Below are 16,903 nucleotides of genomic sequence, written 5' to 3' on the forward strand. Positions count from 1 at the left end.
AAGGAGTAAAAAAGAAAAAAATAAAGTCACCACCCACATTCAGTTTGGATGACACCGTTGTACAAATAATTCAACACCTTCATAAATGACATTTCTTGTATGTCTTCTAGAGAGTAGGTTTACATTTTGGATCTGAGGATTTTGATTTTCTATCATTATTGCCTTTCAGAGCCGTGGCGTTTAATGAGCAGCAGCTTTCTGTCTTCGCTGCTAGAAACAGGAATACCGTGTCCATCCATCATTAAATCATTGCTTCCTCACAAGAACTCGTGAATGGAAGAGACCAACATCACTGTGGGTTATCTGTTTTATTTATACCAAGAGCAAAGTGGATTTATAAAAGAAGTCCATAATGGGCCTCCATTTGATGATGGATTTCATGAAAGAGCAGGATGGACAATGTGTTCAGTCTCAGTATCTGCCACTATAACATAATGACTGAACGAATGAGTCTCATTTCTTTACTCTTAGTGTCCTCTTCCTAATGAATTACAGTCAGAGTGTTCAGGCTTTTCGATAATACACTGTCTGCTGGTGGTTGATGTTTTAAATGGTAACTTTTTCAACCACATTTTTGAATAATAAGATGATTCTCAACTTTATAGGGAAACACATTCAATGTAATAACTTCAGTTAGAACCGGAGGATGGGATTTTACCAGAATTATTCAAAAACCTTTAAATCGTATGACTAATAATGGCTTGGTCACAATATATTGGTAAAAAAAAAGATTAAAAGGGGCCACACAGTTCTGTTGTTGTGTTTTTTCCCCCTCCATCAGATGTTCACATCGTCTGGAGCGGTGAGGCTGGTGCTCAGAGGCGAGGGCCTAAAAAGGAGCAGCATGACTCAATGATTCATAAGGCTGAATAATTCAATGGCTGTTTGCATGTAGAGCACTCCGCCCCTGCTGAACCCGCTCCTCCACACTCTTTGATGCAAACCTCTGCAAGGCCCGTCCACATCATCAACAAACAATGGACAAACACAACTACGACAGGGTTTTCTATAGAACTTTCGTTTCCTTGCAAAACAAAAGCCTCCGTCTCCTCCGAGCTCTTCATTTCTGTTACTCGCTTCTTTCCTGATATATTTCTTAAGTAATGACTCACTATTATCACAAGTTTGACTTCAAACAAAACAAAACCCAGAGCAAAGAGTGACAACCTGCCACTGGTGTTGGAGCAAGTCAGTTGTTTCTCAGGAGTAATCTCCAGTGAGGACGATGTCACATTTATTGTCGTCCTTCAGAGCTTCTGTTTTTTCTTTTTCATGCTTCACTTTTTATTCCATCCTTATTATAAAAATTACTTTTTATGACTAGGAATAAGGAATGATTAGAAGGACACCTGAGGGAAGTCTACAGAGGGCTGGGGATAATAATGGGACACAAGAGGAGAACCAGGAGTGGGAACTGGAGGGGGCTGGGGAACAAAGAGACACAGAACATGACATCAATCCATCAATTCATTTCATTCATTAATTTTATTAATAGATGCAAAGAACTCAACAATCCTTTTTAAACTATTGAGCATTTTATTATTTTTATTTTCTGATGTCAGTTTTTTTATAATCAATGTATAGTTTACATTGCTTGATTTATTTTTTCTTGTTTATGAAGTCTGAACTGAGAACGAATGAAAGTTTTGAATTTTTCTCTCAATGCTATCAAAAACAATTCATCTGTTACATTTAATTTCCAGGCACCAACTTTAATTAATTACATTAACTTTAAAAACGTAGAAAATAATATATTTTTTTTACCATAAACATTTAAAACGCCGCTTCTGAACGGAATAACAATAACATTAACCAGTGTTTACCGCCCTCTGGTGTTGACCATGAGTAACTGCAACATTCCTATTTTCGAATTAAACTCCTTTATTTTTTTTTTTAAGATCAATAGTTAAACCTTTGTTTCCTTTACCTAAATCTTTCACGTGACGTTATATAATGTAAGTAGCTAAGCTTAATGGTAATACATATTTAAATTTTCTCTAGTCAATTTGGGCTGCTTAACTTTGCAACATAAGTATTTTTAATATATTTTCGCAAAGGATTTTATGATTAAATTGGTGGAATTTTAAAAATGTATTATCCAGTTTTTTACATTTTCATAATAACTCTTTTCCTGTCGAGGACTACTAAACCCACAATGCATTTTATTTCCAACATGGCGTCGTAAACAACAAAGCTAAGCTTTGCTAGCTAAACCAAAACACGGCTGAATATAAAACGGGATTGTACGACGTTTAACGTTTATTTTGAAGGGTGCAGGAAGATGAAAGGGTTGCTAGCAGCATTAAAAAGAGCCCACAGCCTAGCTGTTTACATCTGTCGGAGCTGTCACGCCCAAAGCATCGAGTTATCTCTGAAAAATCATCATGAGCTCATGGTGGGGTCAAGCCGGGAACTGCTGCAGAAACTCGGCTCTCAGGTGGAGGTGAGGACGGGCTTCATCACGGAGGAGGAGGAGGCTGCTCTGGTGCAGGAGCTGGAACCAGGACTGAAGAAGAAACGCTACGAATTCGACCACTGGGACGATGTAGGTTATGTTTCTAAAACCGGTATAGTGTTAGAAAGGGTGGCTCGTTTGTTCGTTCTTCAGCTTGTAGTTGATGAACGAAACAAACCTTAGTTCAGATTGAGCGAAAATGTTTTAAAGAGCATTTTTCTAATGTTATTGAAATAACATTTGATGTTCTTTTGATCTCACACTGACTCCTAGCATAAGACCCTGCATCTTTGTCTTCCACTTTTCCTCTCATAGCTTTGAAAAGAGCATTTAAAGGTGCAGTATGTAAGAATATAGGGAGAATAACTTAACAGTAAGAAAATCCCTGAGGGGACTAATGTTTTAGTCATTTTGGAAGAAAGGTTATACTGAAACATGTTTCATATCCAGCTGGCTGTGGGGCTTGTCAGTTTTTCTTCTTTCACAACAAAGGAGGGACGTAACTACTGTTTACCTTCAGTGAGTGTGGGGCTGCCGGGTCTCCTGCGAGCTAACACTGAAGTGCCTACAATTGTAATTTGATGACAGCCGCCAAGCTCCAGAGATGTTTAAAACATGTATGATTAGGCATATTACTCAGTGAAATCGATGTGCAAGTATGTGCTTTCTTTCAGGCAATTCACGGTTACAGAGAGACGGAGCGTCTGAGTTGGGGGCCAGCCTGTGAGCAGATCCTGAACCGTGTTCGATCGGTGGCCTTTCCTGAGGGTAGTCCTCTTCTCGGCCCTGTTCACATTCTGGATTTGGACAAAAATGGCTACATCAAGCCACATGTTGACAGTGTGAAGGTGGGTCGTTGGAAACACATCTTGCATTACTGATTGCTTGTACTGTAACATATTTGCTGGATGCACTCTTATTGTTGTTTTAGTTTTGTGGGAGCACCATTGCTGGCTTGAGCCTTTTGTCAGACAGCATCATGCGTTTAGTGAAGGAGGATCACTCTCAGGAATGGCTGGACCTGTTGCTGTCTCGACGCTCCCTCTACATAATTAGGTACAGTAAATAAAAATAAATACAATACTGATCCTTTTGGGTAACTAATTTCTCTGCATTTGACCCATCCCTGAGGAGCAGCAGGCTGTTTGTACGGTGTCCAGGGGGCAACCTTCAGGGTTCACTTTCTTGCCCAAGTATACTTCAGCACGTGTTCTGCTGGGGTCTAGGATTGAGCGTCATGGCTGCCCTCAACACGCGTTTAATGTTCAGGAGTTAAATGAAGATTGGTTAATAGTTAAAGGTGCACTTTGCAAGGATTCTACTGTGAAATAATCACAAAACAGTCTAATGTCTGAATCATGTTGGAAGGAAGGTTATATGGATTTCTTTTTCAGCTGCCTGTCATTTTTTCTCCTTTAAACAAAATAACAAAACAAAAGCAGTACGTAATCATTGTTTACACTCCGAGTTTGTGAGGTTGCTGAATCTGCAACAAGCTAACGCAGCATCTTCGGCAGTTCCAATTCGACACCAGCAGGCCCAAAGCTGTTTTCTTTGTTAAAAGAACAGAAGCCAGTAAACCTGAGCGACCCAGAAGTAATTTCTTTTACCCCTAAGAAGCCATGGCATCTTTCTGTGTTGCTTTAAAATCAGGTAAAGAAGGCTAAAGGCTGATGTTGAGCTAATGATGCTAATGGTGAATTAGAAGCAAATAGTCAGCTCTAAAAATATTTCAAGCTACTTTTTCAATAACCAGCAACTCAATATTACAGTGAAATGCGTGTGAAGTGAATACTGAGTCAATGATAGCGTTTTACTTCCTTTACAAGACAGCAAATTGCACTTCCTGTAATGCCGGAGACAAACTACCATAATAAGTGTAGTAAGTGCCCCCTACCGTAAAACACCCAATAAAGCTAGCACCAGATATGACCATGTTTCTATCTACTTATCAACTTACTGTGTGTGACTCATGTTTGCTTGTCATCTAGTCTTCTGGCACTGATCCGTAACTGGCAACAGTCGTGAAACTCCCAAAACGGGAGTGAGAAAGTCATGTTGTTGCTCAAAAAGTAGACTGCAGTAACAAAATGTGACCAAAGGATGTCATTGTTACAAATTGCACCTTTAAGGTATCACTGGGGAACATGGAAATCAGTGCACATGCTTATTTTCCCATGAAGTGTGTTTGATACAGAACCGTGTCCTCCACAGGGACCAGGCCCGGTACAACTACACTCACGAGATTCTCAAAGATGAAGATTCCTTCTTCAATGGGAGAAGAGTTCCTCGTCAGCGGCGGATCTCTGTCATCTGTCGAAACCTTCCAGTGTAACGCCCACTCCGCCTCAGTTTGGCTGAGAACAGGTTACTAACTCAACTGAGGACTGTTTTGATGATCTGCTTTGACTTCTCAACGCTGCAGGGACACACGATCATATAGCATGAGCTGCTGATGAAGTTTTAAGTGCTAGAATTTGCACGTCAATTATAATAAAAATTAAATTTTCAGTTGTGTGTTTATGCATTGACATCACTTTGGTATGCTTCTCTACTTCTGTATAATACTGCACTGGTGATGAAAGGGAAACTTACCCCCAAATTCCACTACCTCCGCTCCGGTCCGCCCCCGCCTTCCGCAGCCGCTCGCTTCCGAACTCAATTTTTACTGGTACGCGCTCTACAACGGCTCCGCTCTGGTGCGGAGACCTGAGGTGGGCAAACAAGCATGCGCGGGATTTTCGAGATCTTGCGATACAGTCCAAGCAATAAACGCGGAAGTTAGATCCAAACACCTGTTGTGTGGGAGAAGCATCGGCATGAACTGTTTAATCTGCCCATCATTTGTGTTGAGAGATCAGCAGTGTTTGGATCAGGTTTGGATCAACACAGTGTGACTACTTTGATAGTGGAAACTGTATTTATGGCTTACTTTTGTGCATTTAAAGTTCAGCCGCCATTGATAGTTGTTAAAAGTTGTTAAACCTGTGCATATGAAACAAAAAACGCCTTTTGTTTATCGATTTATTGTGAAAAACGGAAGTTGTGCTTGCTCCTTTTCCTGTTGGGCGGTTGTGATTCCTGTCCATTGACTGCGGAGGTGCTCCGGCGTCCGGCGAAAATAGGATCGATTCTATTTTTGCCGGATGCTGGAACAGAGGGCGGCGCACGGCGCCGCACTGCCGGAGCACGGCCGCAGTAGTGGAATAACTCTGATTGTCTACAACGGGACCGATTTTGCTCCGGCGTTCGTGTCGGAGCGGAGCGGAGTTAGTGGAATTTGGGGGTTAGGGCCAGGGGTCTCATTTATCAAGCTTGCTTACGCACAAAACAGGGTTGGAAAACTGCGTAAGCAACTTTCCACACAAACTTTGGGATTTATAAAAGAAAACTTCAATATCAAATTGCATCGAGTCACTGACTAGTGTCAGTGACTTTACAGCAATCCTCATACTAAGCAAGCATTTCGTGACAGTGGAGAGGAAAACTCCCTTTAAACAGGAAGAAACCTCCAGTGGATCCTGGCTCAGTATAAGCAGCCATCCTCCACAACTCACTGGGGATCGAGAAGACGGAGCAGACACACACACACACACCAAGTAATGTGTCTATAGTTATATTGTGATTTCTTAGTAAATATTCTATTTGGCGAGAGATAACCTTTATTGTATTTATCCTAGTGAATCTATAATTAAACGGATAAACTAGTATTAGCACATCCAACGTCAAGGAAAGCAAAAAGTTATTATCAGGAGAGGGAGAATGTTTAAGTGGTTAGCAGCAGTGTGCTAGACGATGGCCTCCTCCATGAGGCCACCACAGCTCAGCAGAACATCGTTGTAGCTTCTTCTGGGGTGAAAAACACTTAGAGAATAAATAAAGTTAACAGCTGAAATAGCAGAAAATAATACAGTTAAAGAGCAGATTGTAGAATAAAGCAGTAGAGTGTGAAAAGTGGTCAGTGTGTCCTCCAGCAGTCTAAGCCTATAGCAGCATAACTACAGAGATAACTCTGGATAACCTAGCCTTATTAGTTGGAGGCATGTTGGAGGCAGGGCAAGGAGCCGTCTTTACCGACTGTACACTCCACCTCCCTCTACTCCCCTGCTTGTCCACATAGGCTAACATAAGATTTTAACCATAGGCCCTATCAAATAAAAATGTTTTAAGCCTAGTCTTAAAAGTAGACAAGGTGTCTGCCTCACGGACTAAAGCTGGCAGCTGGTTCCACAGGAGAGGAGCCTGATAACTAAAATGAATGATAAGTGAGACCCCAGATTGGGTTAAAGTTTACTTCTCTTAAAAACAAAAAATCAACTTGTGGGTTATTTTTTTTACCACCTCAAAATGCAATAAAATATTGTTACAAACTTCATATTTTATGTTGTTACAACCCAGGCATCTAGGGGTAACTTGGAGGGCATGTGAAAGGGTTTTATTTTCTTTTTTTGTTTTTCTTATGCCAAAGGCCAAAAATGAACACAGCACGGGTCTTTGCTTCAGTGACAGCAGAAATGAACCAAAAAGAGCTCAGACTCTCAAAATGTGACACAGCAAATACCATCTTAACTTATTATCTCTACTCGGTATCAAAGTCTCAAGTCCAAGTTGGGTGACAACAGGTCAGAGGAAAGGCAGCTCTGAACTGTTACTCCAGAAGGTCTTTTATGCTTGAAGCCTTTAAAGTCTCTTTCCGGAGCATTTCTCTTATCCGATGGCACCATCTAGTGGCTGACAAGCATATCACACACAAAGTCTGTCGCTCTGTTTTTTTAAGATGACGACGTCACGTTTCTTGTTGATAAATGTGCTTCTGTGGCCGACAAGCAGAGCTAAAACTAGGGATGCACCGATCAGGTTTTTTGCTGCCGATCACCGATACCGATATCAAAGAATGCTGATCACCGATACCGATATCGAAGAATGCTGATCACCGATACCGATCACGTGGATTGGCCAGAAATTTTCTACAACATTATAATGAGTGCTACAAACTACATAATCTGGGAATAAAGGAAATGTAACCTAATCTAAAATGGTCTGTATTAAGGTTGTCACGGTTTGAAAATTTAACCTCACGGTTATTGTGACCAAAATTACCACGGTTTTCGGTATTATCGCGGTATTTCTTTTAAACGTGCTACATTTTCACACGATTAAATAAACCCTGTATGTCAGGAAAATATTGTCCTCAGTTTGTGTCTAAATTTTGCCTAAAATGTGTTATTTTGTAATTATGTTGTTTATTTGTTTACATTTTTTCCCTTTAGTCATTAAAATACCAATATTTGCCCATAACTTCGTATTTTATGTCTGTTTGATGTCATCATTTAAAAATATTAGATCAGATGATACTCAGTACTCAAGTAGCCTTCTAATCAGATACTTTTTTACCCTTACTTGAGTAATAAACCCTATATCAGGAAAATATTGTCCTCGGTTTGTGTCCTTCCAGTGAGATTTGCAGATTTGGGAAAATGTCATCAGGCAGTAATCATTGTTAAATTCATAATTATTCTCAGAGAGAGACCAACTCTTATCTGCCCCTGGGAGCCCCGTAATGCATAGCGTCATTTCAACATGGGGGTGTCCGTGACACGGTTTATATGCAGGTAGCGGCGCTGCGGCTGCTTTATATAGCGACTCGTTGCATTCTCCCTCAACCCAAATCCTCGGATCACGCATTTTAGCTAAAACACTAACGTTAGCTTTGACTGTAGAGTTGTGGGTGATGGTCACGCAGATGTGTCATGAGATATGAAGCGTTGCTGCCTTTCACAGACACTTTTTCTGCTCGTGCTGCAAACAGGATAGCCGTCCGTCTTCTATAAACTCCCTCGGCATTCTTCAAATACTTCGTCTTCTTTGAGGGATAATAAATGTCCTCCTGAGCACTGCCGTCTCCTCCTTTGACCATTATTTCAGCTTTAGCTTCAAGAAAGTTTTATTGTAAACAAAGCGTGCATCTGCCGCCGTCAACTTCAGCCGATGATACGGTGGCTGGTAAGGGTCACCGCGCCTACAGCGCAGCCACGGTAAACCCACCAAGATAATATAGTTTTTTTTAAAACAAGACGGTTATTATTGTCAACTTTTTTTTTTACCGGGGTTTACCGATACACTGGTTACCGTGACAACCCTACCTGATCGGTTTGCTTTGATCTATTTTGAAAACCGATAGGGGCGCTATCGGCCGATTACGATCAAATGCCGATCCATCGGTGCATCCCTAGCTAAAACACGTTATTTTACAAGTTTTATTCTCATGTCATGCCGTTTTCATATATTTACATTTTAGAGACTTACTTGTTGATGAAAAGTTCATCAACTCTGCATCAGCCGAGGTATTCCTTAAATTTGAAGCATCTAAGCGATAGTCTAACGCTATTGGTTAGTTCTGGTCAGTGCTCAGTTTCCTATTGCACAGAGCTCTGCGGGGCAGGAGGCGTGCTTAGCAAAAAAATAAAACATAAATAAAGATGTATTGCTTACATTTTATCACAGCACATGATAAGATAATCACATTTACAGATTTCTGAAAGTAGAAAACTCCGGAAAGCTACTTGAATCCGCCACTGATTCGGATTCCCCTCAGCTGGGCGCTTCAGGGCGGAGCCAGGAGGAGAGTGGTGCTGCAGAGTTGCTCCTCTTTGCACAAGAGAGGATGAAAACAGAAGAAAGGAAACACACAGAAGAAACAAACTGCTCCGGCCGTAACATATGTAATTGTGCCGAGTGTGTTAGAGCTGATGAGTCACCAAAACAAAATCCAACGATGATAAAAAGCACTGATGCACAGCTCGTCTACATAAATATAAATGAGCTCTAAGAGAATACCTGCTTTTATAAAGAAAGCCAGATGAGTTATGCTGGTTTGTTGCCAAATGTAAAAATAAAAAAACTTATAAAAACTGTTTTTTCAATGCTCATTTATTTTCATTTTACTTGAATTCAGCAATCCAGTGTTACCCTTTCAGGAATGATGGATGGCTCTTTAGAAACACATAAAAGTGATCGTCTTACCCGGTTGTATGATAATGTAGGTCATGTGTCAATTTTTAAGAGTCTGTAGAGCCTTGTGCGATTTGAAATGATGACTGCTCATTAGTCAATAGCATTAGGCATCCTCTTATATACAGATGTCACATCTGTACTTAACCTGCATCACTGAGCGTTTGCAGACTGATGCAGAGTTGGTAACATTTCTTGTGGGTGAGTATTTAAAATATAAAAATATGAATAAACAGCTTTACAGGAGAATAATCTTAGAAAAATGTGTTTTAGCTGTTGGTTGGCTAGAGGTGCGTGTTCACGAACATGGCGTGGGAGAGGGGCTTAAGATGCGATACATTTTTCCACCTCTAGATGGTGCTCTCTGAGAATTTCTGCTTTAATGTGCAGAGATGCTGAATGTGACAGAAGAGCAAGAGGAAATCACTTTTCAGGGTTTCAATTTCATTATAAAAGTTCCAACTCAAGAAAAACAAGCTAAAGATGTTTCCTTTCATTTTGAAAGAAGCTCTAAGATTTTTATTTCGACTCTTAAACTGTCACTCAGCAAAAGTTCAGACTAAACAAACTCAACATGTTGAACAGAATACGTTCAGAGCCGCTGGCGTTTCTGCACAGCTCAAGTCCTGCTGCATCAAACTTCCCTCCAGACCCCACCCCTCCTCTGCTGCACCACCCACCTGCTCACTCTGTAAGGTAGAAATGCATTTTGTCGTTGACATTTTTGCGCTCTGGATTGAGGCGCTTCAAAATCTGAGCCAGCACGTTGACCGTCTGCTCACTGCTCAGACCCGTCCGTTTAGTCTGGAACTTCTTCAGCAGGTCCTTCGTGGTCATCGGTTTACGGATCAGGTAGCGGCGGACCGCGTCCTCCGTTAGCTGGACGTCACTGTAGCGGGGGATAAATAAATAAAGTCAGGGTTTTTTAGCAGTTTGCAGAGTTTTAGATTTTGATTTAAGCCTAATAAACGGATTTATTTCTTTCTGTTTTCTGATGGTACTTACCTTGAGCTGGGGGTGGATTTGCCTGATGGGGGCTGGGGTGTGCTCTTCCCAGAGGGAACAGGACTCTGAGTGCTGGGCTCCATCTTTAGCCTTTTAGCAGCTGGGGAGTCTGCAGCAGCTCCCTGCCTCTTCCCTACAGGAGAGAGAGAGATTTAATTAAACACAAATCCTCCCTTAAGGATCAAAGAAAATAAATTATTCTCATCGTTGACATGGTATTTGTGACCGATTTCCGTATTTGTGCTAATCTACAGGCACACACACCTTGCTCCAGCTTGCTAGCAGCAGCCCGCAGAGTGTTGGAGGTGGAGGCGGAGTCGATTGATGGAGTTCCAGGACGACTTCCTGTCCTAGAGCTTCCTGCAGAGCCACGACCGCCTGCACGCTTAGGAGGAGTTCGCTTCTTCTGCAAAGAGCAATTTAAAAATAATAAAAATGAAAGCAAATATGCAGCAAAAAAAAGAAATATTCACAACTTCATTTAGACTCAAACACTCGACTTAAGTAGTAGGGGGTGGGAATCTATCAGCTCCTCGTGGTTCCATTATGACCCAGATTTATGTCCCGTCTTACACCGGTTTCACACTGAAAGCATCAGAGGCGCGGAACGTCACTGCTTCAAATAAAATCTTTTGTCTATGGAGTGTTTGAAACCAGCCACGATGCGACAATTTTCAGGAGCGTCCCAGAAGCGGCACGCTGCGCCGCTAAAGATTGGTTTCTATTTTTGCCACGAGCCGCTTCTGGGATGCGTCAATTCCCGCAGTGAACATAAGGCTAGACAGGAAATCACACATGGTTTCAGTGTAAAATCCCGGGTAATTTTCAAAATAAAAGTACTGAAACGATGCAATGTCATATATATGAAGCTTACGTGTGACCCAACGTCTTATTTACTCCCAGTATCGTTCCAGAAGTGCAGCGGTGTGTTTTCATGGCTTTAATCCTGACTATGGAGAGAAAAACATCATATATGACATCAAACAGCGATATCAAATGTGATTTTTTTCTTTTTGGTTTAATGGCAGATTGCATAAACAAACCGTGATCTTTGAAATCTCGAGAGATTTTGTGATCCCGCGAGTCCAGCGAGGAGCACAGGAAGGAAGACGTACCACGGCCAAGACTCTCCCCGTGTGAAGAGGACCGCATTGAAGTTTGCAAGTAAACCGTTTCGTGCTGCTGATGCTTCTAGTGTTAAACTGGGGTTATATGTTCCTACCCGCTCTTATTATTACAATTAACATCATTTTTTACATTTTAAAATGCAGTCAGAATCTTTGTCTCGATCGCGATGCATAAAAAACAGGTTAAATTTCCCACCCCTAGGTCATAATGTGTCAATGAATGACTAACTGAGCTGTAATTTAAAGCAGAACTCTTTCCCACACACACACACACACACACACACACACACACACACACACACACACACACACACACACACACACACCATGAACAGAGCAGAGGCCGTCTCTCCCTCGATGTCGCTGTCATCGGAGCTGTCTGATTCGCCGCTGCTGTCTGTCACGAACAAAAAGAAATAATTGACCCCGGAACTCAGCCATCTTTAAAATCTAAACCCAAAAGAAATTGTAATTTGCTACAGCTCCTGTAAGTTTCTCCTGAGTCAGAACCTTGCACAGCACCTGCAAGCTGCCACTCTCCTCTCCAGCTCAGTTCCAGCCTCCACTTTCAGCACCAGGGAGAGCGACACGCTGCTGCAGGAATCTGCATCTAGACAGCTCAAGCCTTTAAAAGGGGGCACAGATCTTCTCCGTCATCCCCTTGGTTGTGGCTTGTCTGTTATTAGAATAACTCGTAGTATAGAGATCGCTTAGTTAATTGATGTCTTTAAGACAACAGTTTCTTTAGATTTAGTTCCCCTTCAGTGTTTAACCCAGTTTTCCACCAGTTCTGCTGTGCGTTTATCCAGCATGTGTGTTTAGTTAATGAGTTGAGATAGTTTTCTCCCAGTGGGTTAAATGTCACAATTAATATTGGATACAGGAGACTTGCTTTGTCTGTTATACTGCAGTGCCTCTTCTACTTTGAGTGAACCTTTGTTATAACAAACATCAAATTGTTGCTAAGACCTTGGTGCATTCCTTTTATTTTAATTTTCTGAGTTACTCCTTTCAGACAGGAGGGGTCGTAACATCACTCGTGAAGTTCATACCTTTCTTCTTCTTCTTTTCCACCTGAACAGGGGTTTTCTTCCCTTCCTCCTCCTCTTCCTCCTCCTTTGCTTCTTCTTCATTCTTCTTCTCCTCTTCGCTCTCTTCCTCGCTCTCTGATTCCTCATCGATTCCTGCAAACAGACAAATTACTTCAATGAGAAACAAACAAAACTCCTGCAGGAGAATACCAGTATCGTCTCACACCAACCTTTAGGATGCTCTTCCTCTCTGGTGGGTTTCTCGTTAACTTGGTCTTCATCTGGGCTGTTGGGAAAGAAAATAACACATGAACACACAACCATTTCTAAAAGAAAGACACACACACACACAAGCCTTGTTATCAAAATCAGTGCATCTCTAATGACACTGTGTCATAAATGATAGTTGTACCAGAAAATAGTGGAAGTTTGAGACTTTTCTCTACTTAAAGTGCATAAAGTAGCAACAGCATTCTGTGGTCACATGCGGGAACAGCATGTTTCATAACAAACATGTCCGCTCTGAACAGCTGTCGTCAGCCACGGATCAGCACCAGAAGATTCTAGATGAGGAGTTAAGACGAGTCGAATGCAGTAAGTTGATAAGTAGGTAAATACATTTAACTGTAATATCAAGTAGGTCAATTTCATCGTTAGCATTGTTAGCTCAACGTTAGCGTCTAGCCTTTTTTTCCCCCAATATTAGAGTAAAGCAAAAAGATGCTGTGGCTTCTTAAGGGTACAAGAAATAACTTCTGGGTTGCTCCTGTTAACTGGCTTTGGTTCTCAACACAACTTTGGAGCTTTTTGTCTGCTAGTGTCGAATTACAAATGCTGGTGTAGCATCGTTGGCAGATTTGCAACTCTACAGGTTCACATATGATTGGCTCTGCAACCAGGAAGTATGACGGCGGGACAGATTGTAAACGATGACTATGTCCCTCTTCACATCTGACATGTTTCAGTGCAGCTTTCCTTCAGACAGGATTGAGACATTAGCCTGTTTTGTGATTATTTCACTGTAATATTCTAACATGTTGTACCTTTAAAACACCTGACTAGAATCAGACCTCTGTAGGACATGATAAGTAATAAATCCAAACACTAAATCTGATAAGCTGGAGCAGAGAAACATCTAAAACATGCAGGATAGTACTAGGACATGAGTACATAGCTAACATGCTAGCATGAACTAAAGCTAATAAGGGAATGGGGTAAACGGGGAGGGGGTGGTAGGGTAATAAGATCTCACCTGCTTTCATCTGACATATAATCCACTTCCAGACCCTCGTAATCGCCATCATCACTGTCTTCAAGGGCGTCTTTTTCACCACCCTTTTGCTTCTTCTTTGTTTTCGATTTCCCCGCGGCCTTCTTCGTTTTTGCTTTGCTCGCACCGTCTGACACGTTTAAAAAAATGTTTCAAGTTTAGAAAAGTAAAGATGTGAAAATCATAATTACACCACATCCTGTTTTCTTCTCTGTACCTTCTCCTACGCTGCTGTCACTGTCATCACTGCTCATCTCCAGGTCGTCTTCCAGATCGTGAATGAGCAGGTCGCCGCCTCTCCCACCGCCCTTCTTTTTCTTCTTCCCAGATTTTCCTGACTCATCTTCTTCATCGTCGCCACGATCCTGCTCCCGAAGACGTCTCTGAAGCATGATGCTGAAGTGATTTACCACCTTGTTCCGCCTGCAGCAGCAGAGCATGCAACTTTAAGAGATGCTGATGAATTATTAGTTTGTTCCTTCCTTTTTGTTTTCCTCACCTGCCCCACTCTTCCTCAGCCTCTTCAGCAGTCAACGTCCGATGTTTTGCCTGTGGTGTAAAGTTGTACCACCCATGAACAGGAAAGGCTTCAAACGCCCCATCAGGACACTGTGTGAAAATGTAGTAGGAAGCATTTTCTGTGACGCCACCCTTCTTTACCCCTTTGAACCTGTGTACACAGAAAAACAAAGAAAATAGTTTAGTCTGCTAGCCAACAGTAAAAATATTTTTTTTTAGAAATTAAAGTATATATTTAAGACAAAAATAATTACCTTTTCGTTGACAAAAATGTAAGTAATAATATTTGTAGCATATTATAAAAAAGGGAAAAAGTGGATGGAATGACATGAACTCAAACTTGGAGGCAATTTTTAGGATTATAAAATAAAACAAACCAATTAATTTCTGTCTAAAATTCACACTTCATTTCTGAAACTTGTGATTTACTGACATTTTCACTAAAACATCCCCCTTTTCTCACCTTTTGCCAGCTTTGCCATTGACCTTCAGGATCCAAGGCTGGTCCTCAGCTTTGAACTCACGGGTCACAATACCAAACTTCTTCCGTCGTGCTTCCTCACGCTGTTTTTTGCCAAACTCACTGCCCGCACCACTTTCAGGCGTCTCCTCCTCCCCGTATATCCGCCGAGCGCTCATGTCTCTCTCCATACGAGCCTGAAAAGTTAAGGTGAAAATAGAAAATAAGCGATTCCAACATTATGATTGTAAATATCTCTCCAATTTTTAGAAAATAAATGTTTTCATACAAAAGCTTGAAACCCACCTGTGTCCAGGCAGAACAATTTACTTTGTCTCCTGCATTGAAAGCCATTATGTTGTACTTCTTGCTGGTGTTTCTATGGAACAAACAAAAAGATCATTACATTAATTTGCTTTTCTCCACTCTGGGCCTCTTTAGATAAAGGATAACAATCCCATCTGTATCCACACACCGATCATCATGTGGTTTAATACATGTGTTACTTACTTGGGGACTCTCACAGTGTACTCTGTGGTTGAAGAACTGCTGCTCCCCTGTAAATAAACAACGATTTGTCTCTGCAAATTTCAATTTCTACCACTGTAATCCAGAGATTAACACGTGAGCACAAATGTTTATTTGTTTATTCAACAAAAATGAGTCAGATTACCAGAATAATGCATTCTAGCATTCTAAATATAAAAAAAGGTTCTAATTAGGAATGTACTTACCAGTGACGTCATGGCCGTCTATTTGACACGCTGAAAACGCCCAAATAGAATGAAAACACAAAAGGTTACATGAAACAATTGTGCTAAATTCAGCGGCCAACGGTAAATCTCAAGCAGTAGTCTGACAGGTGAAAATCTGGCTCAATACAAACTTTCTTAAAGGCTCAGATATTTTGCAGAAGGCGATCATGATTTAAGGTGAATGTTGCTAACAGACATCATCTTTGTAAATACCAAACTTTACAGAGAAAAACACTAATTTTTTCTGACAAACACTTTTCTGGGGTGAAAAAGGTCACCAGAGAGGTTAATTTGAAAATACAAAAAGGCATTGCAACATTTGACAACGTTTGCTCGAGTAATGTTAGCTTCTGTTGCTAAAACAAACGGTATCAAAAAAACGTCATCAAACCGAAACAACAAACAGGCCTAATACTAACATAACTCAACCACCTATGCGCTAAACAGTAATATTTACTCAGACACCTTGTTTAAAACACCAAAAGCAACACGTTAGTAAGTAAGTAAAGAAACGAACTGAATATTTACCAGAATGCTATTTGTTCCGCCAGTCGATGAGTCCGGTAGGAAACATTTACCATCAAGAGAGTTCCTAGCCGTTCACTACGGTAGCCGTGAGGTCTAACGTTTTCTGTCTATGACGTAACCACGTAAAAATAAATAAACAAATGCGCGTGTACACCATAGACTGTACATACACACACACCAGGATAAATATCATTACGTATTTTCACACATGCATCCACTACATTTGAGCGACAAATAACGAGAAACAAAGCAAAAGTCTGCCTTCAACCCTTCTCAAGATTCTCATATTGCAGATATCAGATGTATACTTTTGTGAATGACCGTTCACAACAACCTTGTGCAGTTTTAGTTGATTATTACAAAATAATTGGGGCATAAATTACATGTCTGTTGTGTAAGCGTTTGTTTAAGAATTTTTATTAACATCAACAGAGCTGGCCGGGTACTGTGGAAAGTCATTTCAACATTTAATCAGCAATCAAACCTTTCATTATGTGAAATCAATTCTAGGCTCTACAAGGTGTATCCGTGTGTGTGTGTGAAACCAAGCTAAAGGCCTGTTACCTCCTCTTCTCATGTTTGTGTGTGTGTGTGTGTGTGTGTGTGTGTGTGTGTGTGTGTGTGTGTGTGTGTGTGTGTGTGTGTGTGTGTGTGTGTGTGTGTGTGTGTGTGTGTGTGTGTGTGTGTGTGTGTGTGTCCTGGCTGGAGACTCCTAATCAGTGCTGTCGTAAATTAATGGTGT

At 41.1% G+C, this 16,903-nt stretch overlaps 2 protein-coding genes across 2 annotated transcripts; one reads left to right on the forward strand and one right to left on the reverse strand.

Annotated features, from left to right (window-relative positions):
• Positions 1-2,155: 2,155 nt before the first annotated feature.
• Positions 2,156-4,966, forward strand: alkbh7 (alkB homolog 7). Its single transcript, XM_015945851.3, has 4 exons — positions 2,156-2,545; positions 3,130-3,303; positions 3,387-3,511; positions 4,670-4,966. Exons 1-4 carry the CDS (start codon positions 2,282-2,284, stop codon positions 4,788-4,790), a joined length of 684 nt encoding a protein of 227 aa, XP_015801337.3. The 5' UTR covers positions 2,156-2,281; the 3' UTR covers positions 4,791-4,966.
• Positions 4,967-9,948: 4,982 nt separating this feature from the next.
• On the reverse strand, positions 9,949-16,252 carry gtf2f1 (general transcription factor IIF, polypeptide 1). The gene is made up of 14 exons (XM_015945844.3): positions 16,162-16,252; positions 15,613-15,642; positions 15,389-15,435; positions 15,185-15,257; positions 14,882-15,075; positions 14,399-14,569; positions 14,117-14,322; positions 13,882-14,029; positions 12,860-12,915; positions 12,651-12,782; positions 11,925-11,995; positions 10,736-10,877; positions 10,472-10,604; positions 9,949-10,355 (listed from the first exon to the last, which is right to left on the reverse strand). Exons 2-14 carry the CDS (start codon positions 15,622-15,624, stop codon positions 10,151-10,153), a joined length of 1,590 nt encoding a protein of 529 aa, XP_015801330.1. The 5' UTR covers positions 15,625-15,642; positions 16,162-16,252; the 3' UTR covers positions 9,949-10,150.
• Positions 16,253-16,903: the final 651 nt, after the last annotated feature.

This window comes from Nothobranchius furzeri, chromosome 12 (assembly GCF_043380555.1).
Source record: "Nothobranchius furzeri strain GRZ-AD chromosome 12, NfurGRZ-RIMD1, whole genome shotgun sequence".
NCBI lineage: Eukaryota > Metazoa > Chordata > Actinopteri > Cyprinodontiformes > Nothobranchiidae > Nothobranchius > Nothobranchius furzeri.